This window comes from Ptychodera flava, chromosome 1 (genome assembly GCF_041260155.1).
Source record: "Ptychodera flava strain L36383 chromosome 1, AS_Pfla_20210202, whole genome shotgun sequence".
In the NCBI taxonomy this organism is placed as follows: Eukaryota; Metazoa; Hemichordata; class Enteropneusta; family Ptychoderidae; genus Ptychodera; species Ptychodera flava.
In genome coordinates, this window is record NC_091928.1 from 17,027,752 (window position 1) to 17,050,425 (window position 22,674).

The 22,674-nt window shown below is 35.6% G+C and overlaps 1 protein-coding gene across 1 annotated transcript in view; it reads right to left on the reverse strand.

The window, feature by feature from the left end:
- Positions 1 to 3,217: 3,217 nt before the first annotated feature.
- The window catches only part of LOC139143183 (xylosyl- and glucuronyltransferase LARGE2s-like), a 29,250-nt gene continuing 9,793 nt past the window's right edge, over positions 3,218 to 22,674 (reverse strand). The window contains 14 exon segments of the mRNA XM_070713318.1: positions 3,218 to 5,410; positions 6,330 to 6,428; positions 7,521 to 7,645; positions 7,911 to 8,090; positions 8,691 to 8,846; positions 9,573 to 9,697; positions 10,275 to 10,362; positions 11,953 to 12,054; positions 12,693 to 12,884; positions 13,446 to 13,541; positions 14,918 to 15,049; positions 17,383 to 17,459; positions 17,462 to 17,543; positions 21,923 to 22,018. Coding sequence (XP_070569419.1) covers positions 5,320 to 5,410; positions 6,330 to 6,428; positions 7,521 to 7,645; positions 7,911 to 8,090; positions 8,691 to 8,846; positions 9,573 to 9,697; positions 10,275 to 10,362; positions 11,953 to 12,054; positions 12,693 to 12,884; positions 13,446 to 13,541; positions 14,918 to 15,049; positions 17,383 to 17,459; positions 17,462 to 17,543; positions 21,923 to 22,018 — 1,641 coding nt within the window. The 3' untranslated portion in view covers positions 3,218 to 5,319.

Genomic DNA, 22,674 nt, shown 5'->3' on the forward strand with positions numbered 1-22,674 from the left:
GTGTTGAATCACCGACAGTTTCAGCAGTCAAATAGACCGAACTTGTCGGGGGCGGGTTTGAGAGAAAGTGTTCTTAAAACTGTATAAGTGAAAGACACTGTAGAATTCACAGTCTTTGTTTGGTATCCTCAGAGGACAACTTGCACGACTACAGTCTCTACAGAATGCTGCGGCGAGGTTAGTTTCTCTTACGCGCAAATTCGATCATGTCACACCCGTTCTCAAAGATTACATTGGTTACCGGTAGAGGCCGCACCAGATTTAAAATTCTGTTGCTAACATTCAAAATTATCCATGGAAATGCACCTAATTATCTGCGAGATTATTAGATTTATATGTTGCAGCTAGAGACCTGCGATCGAGTGACAAATTACGTTTAACCCAGCCCGTGGTAACTTTACTAACAAGACATACGGACAGAGCGTTTTCAGTGTGTGCAACCTTACTATGGAACGATTTGCCATTGTGTAGATAGTTTAAAGCGCAATTTGAAAACCCATCGTTTTACTCAATTTTATGTGTAATTTTCTGTTTTAATTTTCTTGTGTGGTTGTACTTTTATCCAGCTATGTACAATGCGCTGAGAGGTACGTGTAGTGCATTTTAAAACATCTTTAATAATAATAATTCCATAAAACCCACACACACAATCCACTGGAACATACAGTGTCCCTGGCAAAGATAAAGATGACAGCCAGATAAACAATAATGTGAAACTGTTTAAACCTTGTAGCAATGTTGGGTCTTAGGTCACTCTGTGAACCAACAAATAAAGGAAACGCATCTTCCTCAATAAAAACTGGCAATGGCCAACACCTTGTGTCAACCAGATATGAACTGAAAATGCTCACGTGTTTCATTATATATTGCAGTTATGTGTAAATTTTAACCTTTGCCACATGTTTGCAACTTCATTGAAAATATTATGATCAACGTAATGAACAATAATCACCGCCGATTAGGTCATGAAGTATACAAATATGTAATTAGCTAAAATAAAAATATCAAAGTTCTTTTACTGCAGTCATTGTATCACCACTTCATATAGCAAGTGTAATTACCGTTGGCCAAGTCCTTCAAGCCATATATGCCAAGCTGTGAACGCTCATTAGACATGCAAATTATACATTAGCTGACATGAAAATGTGAAATGACTTTTGATATTGTTTTAACCAGGTATAATCATCAATGTACATAGCATGTTTTGCCAACTTTGATCAAGTAAATCCCAGTATATATCCCTAATAAGCAAAGGTCATTAAATATGTAAATTAGGAATTGGCTTAAGTAAAAATGCTTAATGGTTTTCAGTAATGTTGTATCATGGTATCTGCAATATATGTAGAATGTTTTGTCAACTTTGGTCAAGTTGATTCAGATATATATCTCTAATTAGGAAAGTTCACATATGCAAAAAAGGAATTGGCTGAAGAGAAAATGCTTAATGACTTTCAATAATATTGTATTATAGTGTCTTTAATGTACATAGCAAGTTTCATCAATTTGATCAAGGCAATTCAGATAAATATCCCTAATTATGAAAATTCATTTAATATGCAAATTAGGAATTGGCTGAAGTAAAATGTTTTTTGATTTTCAATAATATTATATCACAGTATCTTTGATGTATATAGCAAGTTTCAACAACTACAATCAAGTTAATTCAGATATATATCCCTAATTTGGAAAGTTTATTAAATATGCAAATTGGGAATTGGCTGAAGTAAAAATGTTTAATGACTTTCAAAAATGTTGTATCATAGTAGCTTCAATACATGTAGCAAGTTTCATCAACTTTGGTCCAGTCAATTTAAATATATATCTCTAATTAGCAAAGTTCATTAAATATGTAAATTAGGAATTGGCTGCAGTTAAAACGCTTAATGACTTTCAATAATGTTAAATCATAGTATCTTTAATATACATACCAAGTTTGGTCGATTTTGATAGAGTCAAATCAGATATATATCCCTAATTAGGAAAGTTCATTAAATATGCAAATTGGCAACTCTCTTTCATGTCACCCCTTAATGGTTCCCACTACTGATATATCTTGGTGTGATCAACATTTGTAACAAATCTCATCACATTGTTAATGAATATCCATTTTTTCTAAAATCATTAATTATGCAAATAAGCAAAAAGTATGCAAGCCACACCCACCAAAAACTAATCAGTTCTTGCCATTTGCTAACTGAATCTATGTACCAGATTTGATTCTGATCTGATAAGCCGTTTTTGAGATATCGGACCAACAGACAGACAGACAGACAGACAGACAGACAGACAGACAGACGGACACACAGACAGACAGACATCGCTGCGACATATGCTCACGTGTGTAAACACGTGAGCAAAAAATAACCACTTTATTAGGAAGCATTCGATTTTTACAAGGGGGGGGGGCGTCGGTGGAAATCAGAGGGGTTGACTTTTACAAAACTTTTTTTGGGGGGTCCAAATTTTACAATCAATGATAGGAAGGGGGGGGGTGTCAAATTTACAAGTTTGCATGGAGTTAAGGAAAAAAAAATTGACTTTGGAATTTCACCGAAATGTTGCTTGATCCTCCATACATAATCTATGAGTAGTCTATGAGGAAACTATGAATAATTTCTTTTAAATATAAAACTAGCTAGATCTGTGTATTCATAGACTCTCGATTATTGATATTAATGTACTTGATTAGACAAGGGTAGTTACCGGTGCATGTGTGAGCAAGAAATTTGATTTTGGAATTTCACTGAAATGTTGATTCACTATATTGTCTATGAGGAAACTATAATTTTTTCCAATACAAAACTAGCTAAATCTGTGTATTTATGTACGCTTGATTGTTGATATTAATGTTCTTCATTAGACTAGGTTGGTTACAATTGGATGTTTGTGCAAGAAATTGGATTTTGGAATTTCACCGAGATATTGATTCACTACACATGTTGGTCTATAAACTATGAATAATTTTTTCCAATACAGAACTAGGTAAATCTGTGTTTTTATGTACTCTTAAATATTGATATTAGTATACTTGATTAGACTAGGGTGATTACAAGTTCATGTGTGTGCAAAAATTTGATTTAGAATTTCACCAAATATGTTGATTCTCTATACTTTGTGGTCTGTGAGGAAACTTTGAATATGCATGTCACATGGTCATCACACATACACCAACAGCACATCACATGGTCATCACATGCACACTTGCTGTACAAGGAAGTCCGAATTTTGTATGTTGTTTAATGATTTCCTCATGAAGCTTAGAAAGTAACGACAGTGCTAAACATAACCTTGATCAACAATGATTAGTATTCATGTAGTATTCATGCATGGACAGCAGCTGTAACTTTTTGACACATTTCTAACAATTCAGTCAAACACGGTCCCTCCACAAAGGTGTACGTTGTTGCATAAGCATTTGTGAGCTGAGAGTTCAACACAATAATTTGCATGCAGTGGTTTAACGTAGACTTATCAAAAGTTCATTTGTTCACTTTAGTAAGACAGTTACTTCATTGTGTCATGAGCAGTCCCGCACATGTCATGAGCAGTCCCGCCACAACTACTGTTGTTCAAATAATGTTCAAGTTAAGACTTTAGTTGGTCAGTCAGCTACAACTTTGCCTACGTGATCATTTGAAGTCATATTATCGTTAATTTTTGAGTTGTGAATTTTTGACTTTTTGAACAAAACAAGGGAGGGTCTTATACATGGATGTACAGCAGTTTTTTAAAAATGTCCAAACATTGGGGAGGGTCTTAGGGTCTTATACTTAAGTAGGACGCATATGGTATAATAGAATACCTGAATATTTTACACACATGCTATGCAAATAGGGTTAATACTGGTATTGATACACCATAACATACATGTATCTCACAGCACAGGGTAAGAAACTTTACAAAAGGGTTTTGATGTTCTCAAAAAGATACAGATGCTGTCCATGCAAGAATTAAATACACAAATTTTATCAGCTGCCACGGATAAAAGACTTTTGGATGGTAGAAACACTGCAGAGATAGATCTATGTTTTCAAAGGCAAGACCAGATCAGTTACAGGAGATTTTTCAATCTACTGCTTGTAACTGTAAGTCTACCGTTCAACATTAAGGGATTAATTAAAATCTATGATGCCTAACATGTGGATGCAAAGAGCTAAGTGATGCTAACAACACTGCCAAAAACCGACCAATAACCTTATGAATTGTGTTGCGATCTTCTTGTTTGTTCAAGAAATGTTCAACATTACAGAAAATGTTGCATCCTACAGCTCACTGAAGTGACATAGATCATTGTAAGAGAATTTCAAACACAGAAAGTGTTGTCTGTGTTTGGTTCTGAATCTTATTTGCATAGTCTGCTGAGGAAAGGGACAACCATTGGTTTCAGAATCCCACTAAACATTTCACACAAACATGATTCCAATTCTGAATTTATAGGCATCTGTTGAAAGCGGTCCAATAGTGTTATGGATATCAAAAATAACAACTGTCTTCGGTCATCATTTCTGAAAGATCATCTTCTGATGTAAATTCAAACAGGACACAATTATGGCTGAATTGTTTTAGTAACCTTTACTTATCTTGTCAATTTGGGTGAAAATGGCAGCTATGAGACCTGATTCTGAATCTGATGCAGGCTTTGCTTTAGGTACTTGCTTCAGAATCAGATTTAAAATATCTCAAAAGATGATTCTGGTGCCACGGTTTCTCTTGTGTTTTGAAAGTAAAAATGAGGATTTTCGAATTGCAAAAAAAAAAACAGAATATTTTTAACTTATTAGTAATACCCTCATTTCTCTGTCTACTCTCCTGTACTATTGTTTCAAATAAATACTGAATGGTATGATAGTTTCTCAATAAATACGAATACTTTACACAGGTAACACAACTTTGAATACAATTTGAGTATGCTTTATATGAACAATGCTTACATTACAGGCACGCTTATTGAAACATTCAGCAGTGTACTTGTGTGGGTAGTCAAGGATTGTAGGTTGACGATCACCTGGTGCCAACACATGACTGACCCCTCAATTGACATTAATAAGCTGAGAACTAATAAACACTGCTTTCTGGGTAAAATGGGATCATCCAATGGGAAAAATCCAAAGGATCGACCCATATTAACGAAATAGGGTTGAGTCACTGACGCTAAAAAAGCACTAAAAATATCATAAAAAATACGCAAAATAAAACTAGCAACAAAAATAGAGTTCATAGCACAGAAATTGCAAAGCCTTTTTTTCTCCATTTCATTAAAAAATATAGACAGACTTGTGAATTTACTAACTCTGAATCGAGTTCACTGCAAGGATCTAACTACTTGTCCACTGCAACATATTTCAGTGCCTTGAAGCCGTATTTTTTGGACATATCTCTCTGGAATTCTCCTTTTAGAATCTTCAGACACCTAATAAAAGGGAAAAAAAGTTTTGTGAAGTTAGGTTAAATGCTAAAAGGGTATAGATATCCTGAAATTTTTACGACACTCTTTTGGTCTACCCTTGTGGGGGCTCATTTTGAAGCTCGTGGATTAAGTAAAATTTAACTGGCTTACTTTAGTGAAAATTGAAAAACTTTATATATAGGGATGGGGGCCATTTTGAATTTCTGGTGTTGGTAAATATTAAGTAATTTGATTTCAACAAATTTGCACTGTAACTCGAAAGTTTGGGCAAAAATTTTAAGTCTTCAAATTTTGAGGCACGACCTGCCTTGTATCTGTGATAAATTGCAATTATTGAATGAAAGAAATGATGAACACTTTTTCCCCCTGGGCCCCAGAATATCTCAATCGTCCAACTTTGCAGGGGACCACATATTCTGGGGTGAGGGGTGTCAGCATTATAGTACACTATGGTGTTGAAAACATGGTGTAGAAGATTTACTGGTCCAATGATTAATGATGAAGTAAGAGGAAACCTGGTTAAATTGTGTGGAACTTTTTGATTGTAAAATGCTGTGACAGTCTTTAATGCAATGGAAAGTTGATATATTTACATTAGGATGTTCAATACTTTGATAGTGGCCAAAGTAGAAAAGGAATTCACAGATGTGTGTTTCTTCATCGATGAGAAAAATTTTGATAAAAATACCCAGCCAACAGTATTGGGTAGCTAGTCAATTTGACTGGTTTCTGCAATAGTATCTTGCAATTACCAATGTTTTTTCATTTTATTGTAGTGTATTGGCCCTTGAGGATGTCATGAAATAACTTCTTCAGACAGTGGACAACGCCCTCTATGGTGAGAGGGATTCAGTGAAAGCAAATCTGCACCAACATAAACCTTTCATTACCATAGAACTTAATGTTCACATTGGCTACTTACTCTCTGTACTGTTCGCTTGCTCGGAACTTTGCGATATCAAAGCTTGGTGCATGTGGCATGTGGATCATGAAGGCATTTGGAAGAACAATGAATTCATACCTGGAATGAAATAGACAAATAAACAAACAAATAAGCAAATGGTGCGTCCATAAATTCATACATTCGTACATACATATACCTGTACACATATGTACAGAAATACATACATACTGTACACATGCACAATTATAGTCAATGGCTACTGGTGGATAGGCATATGCTGATGTAGGAACAAGACACTGCCCTGCTGCCAATTCACACAGCCCAAATAACAATAACTTATGACACTTTTGTGTATTTTTCTTCCTTTTATGAATCACTTTCCAGGTCTATCCGGCGCAGAATGTGTATTTGGTGAGCCGTGACTGCCTGTACACGTTGGTAAGTGTATTGTTGTTATTCCTGGTGGTGTAATCTCTGTCTGAACTTCAATTCCATTGTTAACAATATCATAGCACTAAACAGATGTAACCTGTCTGCCCCAAATTCCCTGTGAAAAATTCATGGTCACTATTGATCGCAATTTGTTGGGCTGAACCATGGTTTGGAAAGGATTATACACCTTGCAGATTTACATAAATTTCCACCATGCTTCAGGGGGCATACCACATCGTAAAATGTTGTTGATAAATAGAAAATACGTGTTCTGGCAGAAACGATTACTATTTAGAGATTGTCCGGAGACAACTGTACCTCCGAAACTTCTGAATTAATTATAGTCCTTGGTTCTACTGTATGGCTACTTTTTTCAAATTTTGTGGTTTTCCCTCACTCCAAACGTGAACCCACATAGACAAGAATGCTTCACATAATGTCGTATCAGTACAAGGTCTTATGTGCAAATTTCTATATTTTCATGGATGGAAAAGAAAAATTTAATTTTCTAATAATTGCAACAAACAATATAAACATGAAACATGTTCTAATAAATATTAATTCTACACAATTCTACATGAAGACTTTTACTTTTGATTGAATTTAAGTCAATGTACTGAGTCATTTCAGATCATTTTCTTCAGAAGACCGATTTTTTCCAAAATGTCAATTACGACCTTCTTGTATTGTGTTGACGTTTTTGAAGTTTTCTGCACTTGGGTCTTGTTGAAGTGGTTAAACAGAAGAAAAAAAGAGCACAAATAAATGGCAGCTTACCCGAGTGCATCTAACTCCATTATATGTGATACTTTGTTCCATCCAAAACCTACAAATCTATTATCATAGAGAGGACAGTCTCTCTTGACAACGACATAGGGTTCAAAATCAGACTCCCATTGCACCTGGAAAAGAAAATAGCTATGTCAGTTTTCTTGCTGATTTGTGAAATTATGATAGGGCTGATTTATAATTATGCAACAATTTTATCATAAATATGCAAACATGAATACCGGTCTATTTTGGACACCTCTCTAGTAGGACCCCTTTTGCACTCAATAAACAAGTATTGCTATCATTCAAAGTAACTACATGAGGCAGTGTTACCTTATATGGAATGATAAATAAAAATGGATTGCCTTATATGGTACGTAGTGAAAAATACATTACCTTATATGGTGTTGTTGCTGTCCTCCATTTTGCAAAATTTGTTGGAGAGTGTCCCTTCTGCCACACATGATATCTAAATGTGTACAAGGTTCCCATATCCAACATGGTCAACAATTCAGCCTTTGATTTAGGAAAAGTTAGTCGATATCGCAGAGTCTCAAAGGCTGGAACTATAAGAGCCTGAAAGGTAAAATTTTCAATTTTCGTCAGGAAAATTAGCTAATAATTGGCAATTTTCGAGTAACCTTTTACTGGATGAGCTGATGGTTGCTATTGATGTTGGGCTGCACTTGAAACCATGAAAGTATACTATTTGTGTATAACACTATATTGAATGGAGGCACACAAGTATTATACAGTTTTGAACTATATAAGATATGGTACTCAAATGCATTTGTATTTCTAGATATTACCGGTACCATCAGCGTATGAATAAGTAATGTCAGAGTTTAATCACAAAGCAAAAGGTCCTTCCTTTTAGAAAGCGTAACAGTGCGGTACACTGTGTTATACTTCACAGGTTTGTCTGCCGTAGTGAAATGCTAACTAGCTACCTACATGTTGAAGATTGCTGGATAAGGCGCATAAATAGTGTGTTGGGATATATACTTTACCCATGCCTTACTTAGACGTATAGCGCCCTCAGAATGTAACACTGAAACTTCCGGACCTTATACATGTACTCTCTACAGCACCCTCTATTGGTGAGATTATGATTCACAATCACTCTTGGGTAGGTAAGGCCCTCTAGAGGCAAGACACAACACAATATTTTCCTACCTTGTTACTCTTTGACATATCCATCATTCCTATTGCCTTTTTCAGATACTCATAGAGTCCATACATTGGCAGAAAGTCTATATCTGACAGATAAACGTATGGTGTGTTCACTTGCTTCAAAGCTACATTGCGGAGGAAGTTAACAGGATAAAATTGCTGCAATGAGACAAAGAAAACTCATCACTACAGTGTAGTAAGACGGGTAAAATACTATCCTATGATGTTACTGTAGTATTATGAAAGGTTGTTCAAAATTTTATCCTCTTTGATAGTTTATAGAAGAATGAAAATTACAGGTTTCTCGAGCACTGATTACTGCTAAATCAAGTGGAATATTTTGACCTTTCATGAGTAAATTGAAATCAGAACTCATATGAAGCCACACAGTAGACTATACTTGGATTAGGAATGTTTGGATGGCTGAAGAAGACATAAGTTTTATATCTCTCCAAGTCTAGAATCAAGCCAGTCAATCTAGAGCTCTGTAAACCCTACGCATCAAATTATCTGGCTATACTCTAGACTGCATTTTCCCTGCACATGGTTGTCATGGCCTGCTGATGGATTGAGAAAGCCATGTTGACAGAATTCTACAACTACTGTGGCCAACAACATTTCTCTCAGTCCTGTAAATACCCTAAGCTATCACATATTTTTCTGCTGTGGAGATTTCATGAAATGGCTCATACTGTAATTTCAGATATAAACTATGTACCACCAAAGCAAAACATGCTGTACATTGGACATCTTTGGAAAGGTAAATAATTGCAGAAAGTAAATACTCTAAGCTTTCAATCTTTTAGTAAAATGTTACTTTCACACAAAATCATATGATCATCAGACTTTTTTCTCAGAAGTATTTGAAGTATGAAGACGTCTTACCCCATCTTTATACACAATGTGATATCCAACATTTTTCCTTGACATCAATATTTCAGAACTAAGTGCATATCTAAGGAATTGTTGAACTTCGGCATCAGACATGTACAAAGCAAAACTTATTGGACCTGGCAAAGCAAGAAAAAACAAGTGATAAAGAGATCTTACACGTAGGGTCATTATCTATCATTTACTATCCCACAATGCAATTGTGTTTGGAACATGTTACCAGACAAAAATTACTGGATTTGGAATAGGAATTGAGAAAATATATCTCATATAATAATAAGGCTATTTAATGACATATGGAGTTGAATAAATATTTCTAAAAGCCATTAGACGTGGAAGTAAAGTGTGGGTGTATATTCTTTGATTGGGACTTTTAGATTTTCCTCTCTTGTACTTTGTGTTGTAACTTTTTGTCAACTCAGCATGTACATGTGTGAACTGCATTGTTATTGTTGACAAGTGAATTCTGGTCCGGACTAGAATTCAAACAGTGCATGTTACATGTTAAGACAACGTGTTGACAAGCTGAATAGCGATTGTTTCAACATGCTTTGGGGAGTAGAACAAGAAATTGCAACTGACATACAAAATCAAAATAATGAAAAAATCACCAAAAGTTAGCATTGCTGGCCCTTTAAAGCCATCCTTCCCCACTACTCTTACCCCATTTTGTTATAGTAACTGCAGTAACCCTACCTTTCCAATGATTGCAGATAGCTTCAACCATCTGTAACCTATCCATGGATAGCTGTGCAACCAATGTCACATCTGTGTCATCCAGACTCTATCAAGGAAATCAGACAACCAAAGTCAAGTACGTTGAAAAGATCAATGCTATATTTAGAGTTTTCAGATATGTTGTCTTTGTGTGAACTTACTGACATTTTAGAGACTAAAATTAACATGTACAGCTGTTTGATTTACTCTTGAAACTTGATCCTAGGAGAACTTTCCGCCTTTAACACAATTAAGCATGTAATGTGTTACTTGTAAATGTACTATCACAAGATTAAGTTTAATGATAGAATTTTTTGCGCCATTTTTATGATAAATATCAATGTAAGAGTACAGCATGTTGCGGAGGTGAAAACACAAATGTACATGTTTTGATCTGACTCTGTAGCAGTTGTCCCTGAAGGCAGCAGTTTAAATACTCTGTTTGTAACCCAAACCCTCACAATTTCTTGACTCATGGTGATTACCACAAATCTTTATCTTTACTCTTTCCTTGAATTTTGTCTGCAACTCATCATTGTTCTCTATACACCAAACATCAAACGATGACATGCCACATACACAAAGATCTTCCTGGTACATTGGAAATATCTTTCAAAATATAAAATTTTTTTGTATCAAACTTTGATGTGTTTCTGCTCCAAATCATGATCACATCAAATTCAACAACCTTGGTATGCATGGCAGTACATAGCGACAATTCACCCATAATATTCATTAAAATGATTTTTTCAAAATAGGATTGAAGTAGCCTGAATCACTGACACTAACTATTTTAATATCAAAGTAAGTGATGATTAACTTCTGTTGTTTAAATGTACCTTGAACTAGAAATATGTTATCTGGGTTAGTGAAAGTTCAAGGACTCTCATGGAGTTTTGTGGCAAGCATCAAACAGTACTTTGAGGCCAAAATGATATAGTTATTCATGAGGACTTCCAAGTCAATATATATTGAGTAGGTCTCCAAGTGTTTTAAAAGTATTTTCATGACAACTGATGTTGTATAAAGGTTTTCCTGATTTCACATATTACAGCATGCTGCAGCATCCGTGAGTTTTATCAATGAGCCACATCTATTTTTTCCGGGAATTTTCAAGAGTTCTTTGAGATTCCGTACTTTTCAGGACACATCCTGATCTCATGATACTAAAAAGCTCAACAAACAGAATTTATGAATCAGTGATGGAAAACATCATCACTCTCTTGAGCTATCCCCAAATTATTTTAAGGTACAATGTACCTCGGGGACAAATATTTGACTCTAAAACTTTTACAATAATTTGTAGGTCTACCAATCATGGGAGCTCATGTTGAAACTCTTGAGTAAATAGTGTTCACCATCTCATTTTTGTGAATATCTAAAATTTAATCTTTCCACGTTGAATTGACAATGGGATGGTGGCCATTTTTAATTATAGGTATCTGGAAATATCGGGTAATGCTTTTCCGTACTACCAAATTTGCATGTGACCCCCAAATGTTTCATTTTTTTATTTTGAAAGAGAGTGGTTGAAAGTTTCCTTGAAGAAAGTTTGAGCAAAAGTTCAAGTCTTTCACTTGAGGCACGTATTACCGTAATCAGAAATGCTTTGCTTGACAGAATTTTTGAAATGATAAGGTTCACTAGATGATCTTACCGGAGTATACTGATAGTCTAGGTAATACAAATGTGTTCTGTGGTTTAAAAGTTTTTCTCTTCGGAAATCATAGCACTGGTCATCCTCATCGAGCTCCGCCAGCTGTTCAGAAAAATGACAAAAACAAAAATAGTAATTCCACACATTAGTGAAAGAATGGTAAAACTAAAACTGCTGGTTTTTCTACCAAGGGTATTAGTTATAATGATCAGTCTGAATTCAGTGGAAAGCAGATCTAATTTTGAGTAAAGTTGTAGCTCAAACTGTCTTAATATGGAAACACATTTTTAACACATTAAATTACTCGCTTTTAGTAGTTGTTTTTAACTTTGAATTTGCTTATGTTTTAGTAGATACTGACTTTGAACAAAAGTACCCTCATCCTGCCCCGTTGATATTTCACCATCAGGTCAAAGTTGGTTAAAACCAGTGAGGCATATGATGTCCAATATGTTGCCTTTTAACAAAGACTTAGAATTTGACAGCCACTGAAAACAGACACTGCAAACACGATTTTTACAGACTAAAGCTGCTATAACATACCAAGCCAAGTGAGTGAACATACACACGGCTTTGACTCAATACTGCTTTTGACTGACTTAGCTGATGGGTAAGTGATAGTGCTTGGCAAGGTCAGGGTCGAACTTGACATAACAAGATTATTTCACGCACTAACTTGTATTCAAACAAAGTAACTTCATACCGCTATAGTTTATATGAAAACATAACACTGTGATTACCTCATCTTCCATCACAGCCAATCGTTGGTAAGTTTCACAACCAAACAACTCTCTCCTCAGCAGATTGCCGTCATATTCCAGAAATGTTAAGTACAAATTACGGAAGAACTCAATATGTTTGTTCTTGACGCGGAGCTTCTGTGGAGAATTCCAGTGTATCACTTTGATGTCTGAGATTTCCGTGTAACAGGTCTGGATGAAAATAAAATGGAATTAATGGAATAATTATATGTTCTACACTAGGCAGTGTTTTTGCCAAGGTTGGTGAATATTGGTAAATGATTTGGGAACCCTGGTAACATTTCTGCTGTCCCTTAATCTGATTGCATTGATATACCAAGGGGAACCCTGGTAACATTGCTGCTGTCTCCCTATTTGATTATATTGATATAACAAGGGGAACCAGGGTAAAATGACGGGGGAACCCAAGTAACATTTACCTGCTTACTGCCCTTCGCAAAAACACCGCTAGGACAAGGAAAGACGGGGAAACTAGAGAAGAGATTACCTTAGAAATTTGTATTCATAATAAATAACTTTTTTGTTTTGGACAACTGCTGATCACATTGTGATATCATCAAATTATTCATCTTTAAGTGATTGAAATCAGATGAATGTTACAATCTATTGAGCACTGGACAGAACTTGTGTGAACACTAATCCACATTTATATTCCCATCTGGAATTATGATGGAGCTTAAAGTGTCTTTTCGATGAAATAATACAAGAAATGTTATTCAAAAGCACACATACCTCACTGCGTGTATTTTCACTCAATTGTACATTCCAAGCACACGGCAGTTGATGAACAATATCTGGATGTTGTTTTATAACAGCATTGAAAATATCCTGTGGAAGAAAATGTTGACTGTGTCAGCATTCAACTTTAATGTATCAATGTTGAATTTGAAACTCTAGTATTTCATGAATTTACAAAGGTGTCTGCTAAGAAAAAAAAGGAAAATTGAGTTTGGTGGAAGAAAACACCACTGTTCTTTTGTGAATCCTATTGGTCCTTCAAAGTGACGAACCAAAATTTCATGCTTAAGATGATTTTGATCATTTTCAATACAGTATATTGTCTCTATTTGATGACACCTGTAAGATAGCCTAAAATGGGAAATATTCTACTTACAACTTTTGAGCTAAGTGATACTTGACTAAATGAGAAAATGGATTCATCTAAATCTCTTCACTTTGAAACAAATATAGATCTTTAAAGCCAATAGGAGTATCATGCAAGCAACAAAATAACAACAGGAACTTTTTGGATTAGTAAAGAAATATTCCATATCTACTGATATTTGAAATTCAAGGGAAGGATTGTTTCAATCAAATTGATCAACTTGTGAATACTTTACAAGGAAAACAAAGAGTCTACCACTGTTTGAGTTGCCAATGTTGATAAGAACTGATGTGAGAGCTGGGGATTGAGGTCTGTGGTTTTATAGTTTTGATTTCAACAAAACAATTATTAGATGGGTTTCTAAATGAATGCAGACATAAGTAAGCCCTTGACCAGAAACGCCTTAAAGGTGAACTCTTGTTGTCAATGCAATGTCATCAAGAAATGATATTTTGCTTTAAATAAGGTCACAGAATATTGATAATCAGACCATACATCCTGGATGAGTTTTTCTTGAGGGTCTATGATCAGACCCACTGTCACTGTGTATGACATTAATCACACAATCAGGGATTTCATTTTGTTGTATCAGTCTTTCTTAGGGAAATATATCATCCAAAGAAGATGTGTTTGTTCAAAGATTTTTGATTTACACACCAACCAAAAGGTTAAAGTCAACAACACATCCACATAAACTGATATACATGTACATGACACAATTATGGAACTGACAAGTCCAGGAACTGCTACATATTTTACCTTTCTAGATTTCAAATTTGGCAAAAAATACTTCTTCCTAGAAATTTCTGAAATGATGCTGATGAATAAGTAACCATCTAATAAAAAATATAATCATCAATATGTTTTATTGTCTGAACAAGAAATGATTCAATTATTGTGATATTTGTATGATAAACACCTACACAAATCTGTCATTGTACATTTATAGGTAGTATATGTAGAGACAGACACACGTACAGATATACTGTAACCTGGGCAGTACTTGACCTTTAGCATGGTGTGTGGCACCCCCTGGTTTTTCTGAATGAACTTGTACGAATAGTTTCAATTGTTTTCTTCATTTTGAATGTTGACCTACCTGATCAGCCAATGACGTTGACAGCATACTCATCAGTTCCCTCTCTGCCGTCAGTCTCCACATCTGCATCCATTTCATTTCTCTCAGCTTTTTCAGATCGAGCAAAATCACACCGGTGTTAAATCCCCGCCCCTGGAAAAAAAAAAAAATTATCACTGTCAGTCAATTTCTATATTGGATTCCCACATTCCTCACATCCGACGGTACGTACTCACCAAGCACAGAAGTCAGCGATCAAAAACACTCGGCTACATTCGTAGAATGTAAATGAAATCTTCGGCATCTAGGAGCTGTTGTGATAAACACTTGGAAATTTGATTGTTATTTTCATGCTACTGGCTTCATTTGAATCAATTTCACTGAATAATTTCAAATCTACAAAGGATCGCCTCTCTTATAAATTACAAAGATTAATCAAAAAGTTGGTATGATACTATTTCCTCATTTTGAAATCAAACTTTGTCTTTCAATGTTGGCAAAGCAAATACTGCCTAATTTCACATACGTAATACGGTATATAAATTATAATAACAGACACACTGTACATACAGCAAAATCAAACACACTTTGGGGTAGAACAAGGAGAAAAATTACTTGGTTCTTGTGACCAATATGGTGAAAATAGTATCAGCAGTTAGAGCTATTGTCCCTTTCGATACAAATAACAAAATTCATCAAAATGATGTACAGTAATGGCTTTGGTGTGAAAATACTAGAATAAGAGTTTTAATGTTTGTTTTTCTCAGAAATTTGCGATTGCACAGCAGATTTGTGCATATGGCATGCGATGAAAGGTGGCAGAAATGACGTATTGACAACATCCATGTGAATCAGCAAAAAATTGGCAAAAAATATGGCAACTAAATCTTAAATGTGTACACTTTCAAGAATAAATAAAATCCATTTGAAGGTAAAATGTGCCTCACTGACAGATGTTTGGACTCGATTTTTTACAGTTCTTTTCTGATCTGCCATTTCTAGTGGCTCATTTTGAAGCTATCCAGGTGAAAAAACCCTCTGGGTTTTCACAATCTTACTTTATAGTCTTTCATTTTAAAGACACATGTTACCGTAATTGCAATTGTGCCTCCAGTACTGTTGGATTAAACAGAAACGTCTGATGTACTGACAATGTTTGCCCTTTGCAAAAAGTTAGTGTATCCATAAAATTCTCCTCAATAATTTACATTTCACGTCCAGACATTGAAAGATTGACAAAATTAATGGTCATCAGAGTGCATAAATAATCTACATGTACCTACATGTACACTGACTGCATAACGATATAAATTACAATAGGCACAAAGGTTGGCATGGTTACCACGCACTGGCATAAATGTTAACTTTTCCATATTTTTAGATTATTTGTAGCATTAGGGTAAAGATGAGAACATAGCCAAATTTTTCATTTCGAAGAAAATAATCGAGCTACAGTGAGCACATAACAGCTGCAAGAATGAACACTTTCCATACAGCTTGCTCACACTTTCGTAAAACCTGTGTTAGAATAAAAGGACCTTAGAAGCTATGAGCATTCTGGACCATTTACTTTTTCATCTACCTGATCTTAACCCTTTCAGGCCTGACTTCCTGGGAACGTACCCAAATTTCCCCTATGTATAGGTTATCTGGCCTGAAAGGGTTAATTGCAAATACCATTGCCAAGTATTGATGGAAATTAATTCAATAATTACTAATAACAGCATAGTCACACAACCTGCTATGATTATCTGTCCCGTCAAGAATGTGAAATTGCAAAATTCCTCTGATGTTCACCTGAATAAGCTGTTCCGTAGCAACAAATAACTTAATTTTTTATAAAAATCCCGATAACATTTATTAAACAAACAGAGCAGACACTCATGTCTGTATAAATTAGATTTAATACACTATCAATAAATATCTTATTAGTGTCAGGGACAGACAGTTAGACTGTCAAACTTTGAGAACAAACTTTTGGTCCACAACATCTTGGGGCTCATTTCGAAGTTTATGGAATTTCACCAGGTTATTTTTGTGAAAATCGAAATTTAATTTTTGTCCACATAGAGTTAACACGGGGATCGAGGCATTTTGAACTGTAAGTGGCAGTAAATTTTGGGAAATTGTTTTTCACCATTTGCACATTGACCCTGATTTATATTCTTTTCAAAAGGGAATAATCTACAGTTTCTTTGAGGAAAGTTTGGGCAAAAGTTTAAGTCTTTCTAATTTTGAGGCACACACTACCCTAAAGGATCCTGAAATGTAAGGTCTATATACCCTATTTGTTCTCAATCTCAATGTCATATCAATTTCCTTTCTTCAATTCTTGGAAGTAAATCTGAAAATTTGCGTTTCATCAAACTACTCCAAAACAGTCACAAATTGAATCAAAATAACTTTCAGTTAAATTTGATCACATTCAGGCTACCTACATCTATACCTGTATTATATTTGTTTGTTTGTTTGTGATGACTACTCACCAGTGCTGGCCAGGGTTTGTGTTTTCTCCACAACGTCCCAAGGTACCAATCACTTTGATTTTCCACCAGTCCAATCGCTTTTCCATTTTTAATTTACTAAATATTTTCCACAATTCGGCGATGTCTGTGGCAAATGTTATATCAGTATCTAAAACTATGACCTGAAATTAGAAATTGGGGAAAAAGTGTCATACCGGTATATGCTGTTTCATGGTCTATTCACTTCAAAAAAACCAACAGTTTGATATGAACTACATATACTATACTGTAGTGTATAGAAGATTTTCAAATTTTGCAATTTGAATAGTAGTACACATGAAAGGTATGCAGTCACCTGTAATCTACATTTGCCCATATATGGTCAAAGGGGTGTTCCTTGGTATTCAAAATGCCCATGTGAGGGCGCTGTTTTTAAAAAGCGGCCACCCGCTTAAAATCTGTGATTGATTAGATTTTCTCTTTCCATGGTAACTGTTGCAAAATTTGAACAGGTGACAGTATACCTTTAAGTGGGAAGCAGAACACCATGAGGCTTAATCTATATTTGAAAATTGAAATCATATGAAATCCACGACATTTTGTGAATTGAAATGATTTCATGTTTTACCATATTTCAATCACATGATAAGTGAGTAAACCATATACACTCTGTAAAGAAGTGACATATGGTATATTGTATATCTGATTTTCATACAATTAGATATTATTCCCTAATATTTTTCTTCGTTCAGCGAAGGAAAATACTCGTGACGTAATGACCGTGTCACCACTCGTCTTCGACTCGTGGTGACACGGTCATTACATCACTCGTATTTTCCTTCGCTGAACAAAGAAAAATATTAGGGAATAATATACTTATCACATGCACAAGCCAAGAATTCGTTATTTTTTGCAAAATAAAATAAGTTTTCCATGACGATTCGGCGTTTAAACTTTTGAACTACTTTAGGAATAAATATCAGTACGCCGTGCACAAGTTGTCAATCATTTCCAGTCGTCCGTCCTGTGCGTTAGCGCTCACGTTTGTTCGTGTGTGGAGCAAATGACAGCTCTCGGTCTACACGTAGGCTACCTTCCGCAAAGTTATACTCTATTTCAAAGATAGCATAGTCCTAGAAATTTATCACAGACGAAGATACGCTATTTTTCGGGAACAAATATCGACTGAATCTCGACGGCGCGAACACTGTAAACGTCGCGCCTGACCCTGTTTGCAATGCTTACGGAACCCACGGTATACACGACCAGCTTCGAATTTGTTGTTTCCGCAAAATTATTCACGTAATTCCTTCGGAATATACAGGCGGTACACTCTTGTGTTTACATTGTTCGGACATAGACCTTAAAAAGTTTTTAAGGTCTATGGTTCGGATTAGTAATGTCGTAGTCTGTGAAAATATCGATTTCATTACATGAATTTGATCGTTGGAGAAACATCGGCCGCCATGTAGTTTGTTTACATATTTACGAGCACACCGAAGATGGACAAAAAAAGGTCCGACGCATCAAAATTGATGACATAGACGCGGATTGTCGTGACGTAGAACGACAAGAGAATAAATCCCGTATTTTTTGTTCAGAGACGACAAATTTGGCTTGTGCATGTGATTAACACAGTTAGTCTTTGCAATGATGACAATACGGCTACTAATGTATTTACCATCTCCAAGCCATATGATCAATTCTACGTAAGGCCAAAAAAAAAAATTGTGCTGTTCCGATTACATGGTTTTCAAAAATAGGGTAGGTAGGTAGGGAAATTTTTTTTTTATTTTTTTTTTTTTTCTCTATGTGCATTTTGTATGCTTTCAAAAAAACTACCAGTGAACAGTTTCCTCATGAATCGCACTCAAATTGAATACCAATTTATTAAAATAAAATATTCATCAGTAGAATTGAAGTGTGTGGTTTACTAGTATTAGACTACCACGGAAATTGATATGGCTGAATTACAATTCTTTGACAGGAAAGTGAATGTTTATCCACAGATAAGTCTGACTTGTAAGAACTGACACAACACAATATTTACTGTCATCAATGCAGTGTTTCATCTAGGATACTATACCAGGGGGGATTGGTCCCCTCTCCTTGGAATTTTTCAGGGGGATTTAAAATTTTAGGGGGATTTAACTAAAACATTTAAGGACATCTTATGTAATTTTAATGTTGCAGTGATGTCACTTGTGATATACATACTACAAGCCATAAATCACTTGCTTACACAATCCAAGCTGCTGGCTCCAAACACCATCCTCTATAAGATTTTTTCAAAAGTCAACAAATTTGGGTGTCACTGTTGTGAATGTATAGGGCTTCCAAAAGTGGCGGAAGGCTCATTAATATTCACAAGCTTTAATATCCCTAAAAATTGTAGCATATTCCTCATGCTTAAATATTCTGTATGTTTGTTTGCACATATTCTGTAAGTCTGCTTTCATAGGGCTTAATTTACATTCAAACATCAAAATTAACAACAGCCAGCCGTTCCCATTGTACCTTCAAGGGATTTTTTCATTTTTACTGAACTGTCTGCACTACACAAGCCAAGAAAAAAATCTATTGTAGTTATAAAAGAATGTTTTGTAGCTTCTGAAAAAAATACTGTTCTTGTTTGTCACGTTTTTACTGTGTGTATATCATCCCTCACTAGTAAGTTTGGATCAACATTGCCCTTTGCAAACCAGTGAGCTGTATTTTGTAGTGACCCAGCTGGTCTTGTAGTTTTGTGCGCAGACTCAGTAGAGCTAAAACGAACAACCTAGAGGGTCAGATCCCTTGTTTTGACTTGAATGCGGACGTGAGTTTTTCTCGATGTCAGATTTGTTCCAGTTGCTTTTTTTCAGTCATTTTAGAATGGGGAAAATAATAAACAGAAAGGTTGGTTGTCACCGACAGTTAATTTTAGGGTTTATTTGCTCTGAAAAATGAGTCAGTGTCTGTTCACTGAATTCAAAAACCGTGCCCATTGACACCACAGCTTGCTTCAATGCTTGTGCAGTCTGCACTGAGCACGTTTCTGTACCAGTAAAGTCCAATATTGAGTCCAATTTTTCGTGTCAATTTTGCTATCAGAATTATTTTCAGTGTTATGGACATTCATATGATGCACAAAACCTTCAGTTTGTCTCCTTTTCTCGATCGTGCAGAGATGATGTGACACAGGCTAGGGCAATAAACTTTTGTGAATGTAACTCTCAACTGGCTGATAGGCTTTCATATGCAAAATCAGCGTACGGAAATTTATGCGTGGTATTGTTTCAACAACATTTTATTGAAGTAGATCAAAAAGTATCAAAATCGAACTAAAATTAGTTTCATGCGTTTCACGTTTTTTCATATCATTATTTTTACTTCCGGGTTTACGAAGCTCTAAAAAGTCTAGGGTCGGGGGGATAAAATTGGGGTAGGTCGGGTAATCGGAACAGCACATATTTTTTATTTTGGCCTAATGCTCTCTATAACCTACATGTAAATCAGTTACCATAGATGCAATCCATGCTCTGTGCACTGTCAATGAGAATATATGCAAGTGCAAATATAGACTCTCCACAGTCGCTGTGCCTTGTTTTGTGCGCGCCCACGATGGGCCTGCATTCGAAGGCTACGCTGTGCAGCTGTGAGCATGGTGAGCACGCGCTGCCAGACACAGCGACTGTCAGTTCTTGCAAGTATATGAATATTCATAAGGGTAGTGACGTCAAAAGAAACACCTATCTAGAGAATAGTAGAGAATAGTAGCTGGTAGACTTATATATGCGGTATGTTTTTATTTTTCATTTTTAATTTTATTTGGCTATGGTACTTGTCATTTTTTTTGATTAACGGGGTGTGTGGAGTTCTATAAAGTACCCGGATCAGGCAGAAATCCGACCGGTCGCTTGCAAGAACGTCCAGACCCTGGGATTCGCGTCCCGTCTCTGAAGGGCGCGCGTTTGTTCCAACAGGAAAGAACGTGAATCGCAGGTTCTCTGCCAGACTAGTGCAAAATACTACATCTGCATGTCTAATTTCAACAGCTTTTATGGAAAAAACAAACTTTATAAAACCTAGAATTTCCATTTGCGTTTTACCTAACATACACTGCATATTGTTTTTTAGTGGAACTTAAAGATTCATCATTTTTGTGTCTTTCTTGTTTTAAATGACATCTCCTATCTCAGACACTGATTATGTAAAGAGCAAGCTAATATTCTGAGTGTCAAAGTCAATTTTTTGTCATTTTTATAGAATATACCCAGTCAATTTTTATCAGATTTTACCAAAATTTTGATAACAAACTGAAGCCAATGAATTTTGATATCCATTTGGTCTAAAATTATCCGAAAAATTACAGAACAATTCATAAAAATTTGTAAAATGTTGCACTAAAATTTTGGTGGGAAATATTACAGTATTCAACAGGTTAATGCAAATTGTTTCCTAACATTAGTAAGCCCTTCCTGATGATTGGGTAAGACATCAGAATAACAGTTCTATAAAAACTTTCCTTTGCGTGTCTTTGCAAGTAAAGGTGACAGGTTTATTGCGATTTGTGACTTACCTTGGCTAGGTGTAGAGGTAATGCTTTGGTGAGTACTAATTTCATAAGTCCGTACACCCCTGAGTAATGTTTGTTTGGTATCCAGGATATATCATCCTGCAATTGAATCAATTGACGTCACCGCTGTCAGTATACAACATTAAGCAAGCTACATTGTGTTGAAAGCTTTAAAATTGAGCATGGCAGCCATCTGGTTCTATTATTCATATGTCTCACCATACTGTCGCAGGATTGGTTCTGAGTGGCTTTTACTTCACTCTCTTTGTTCACGGTGGATTTTACCTCATTTCAACTTTCATCAAAACATTTTACTCCATTAAAAAACAGACTTGCGTATGGCTACTATAGAAATGGACTTTGATTAATTGTTTGTTGTTCGTGGAAGATGTTCAAACAGAGAATGGAATATGCGTGCCTCCATATGCCAAGGTGATAAAAATATCCTGATAAACAACCAATCTGATTAAAATCAGATGTAGAGTATGGCGACCTGTACTTGTGTGGTATTCTCTTGCTGTTGCCTCTCACTACATCTGACCAACTCCCATAGAAAGTCGCATTCAAATCTCATGCTCTGAAGCAGCCAATCAGATTGCACGTTACGCAATCGCGAGGTTGAGTGTGTCGATGCGATGTCGCGTTCCCTTGCTTTTATCCATGTAGACATTTGATCGTTGTTCAAATCTGCAGCGACAAGTACACAACACGACGCACTTTCAAATTTCAGTCTAGAAATTTGTGACCGCTCGGCT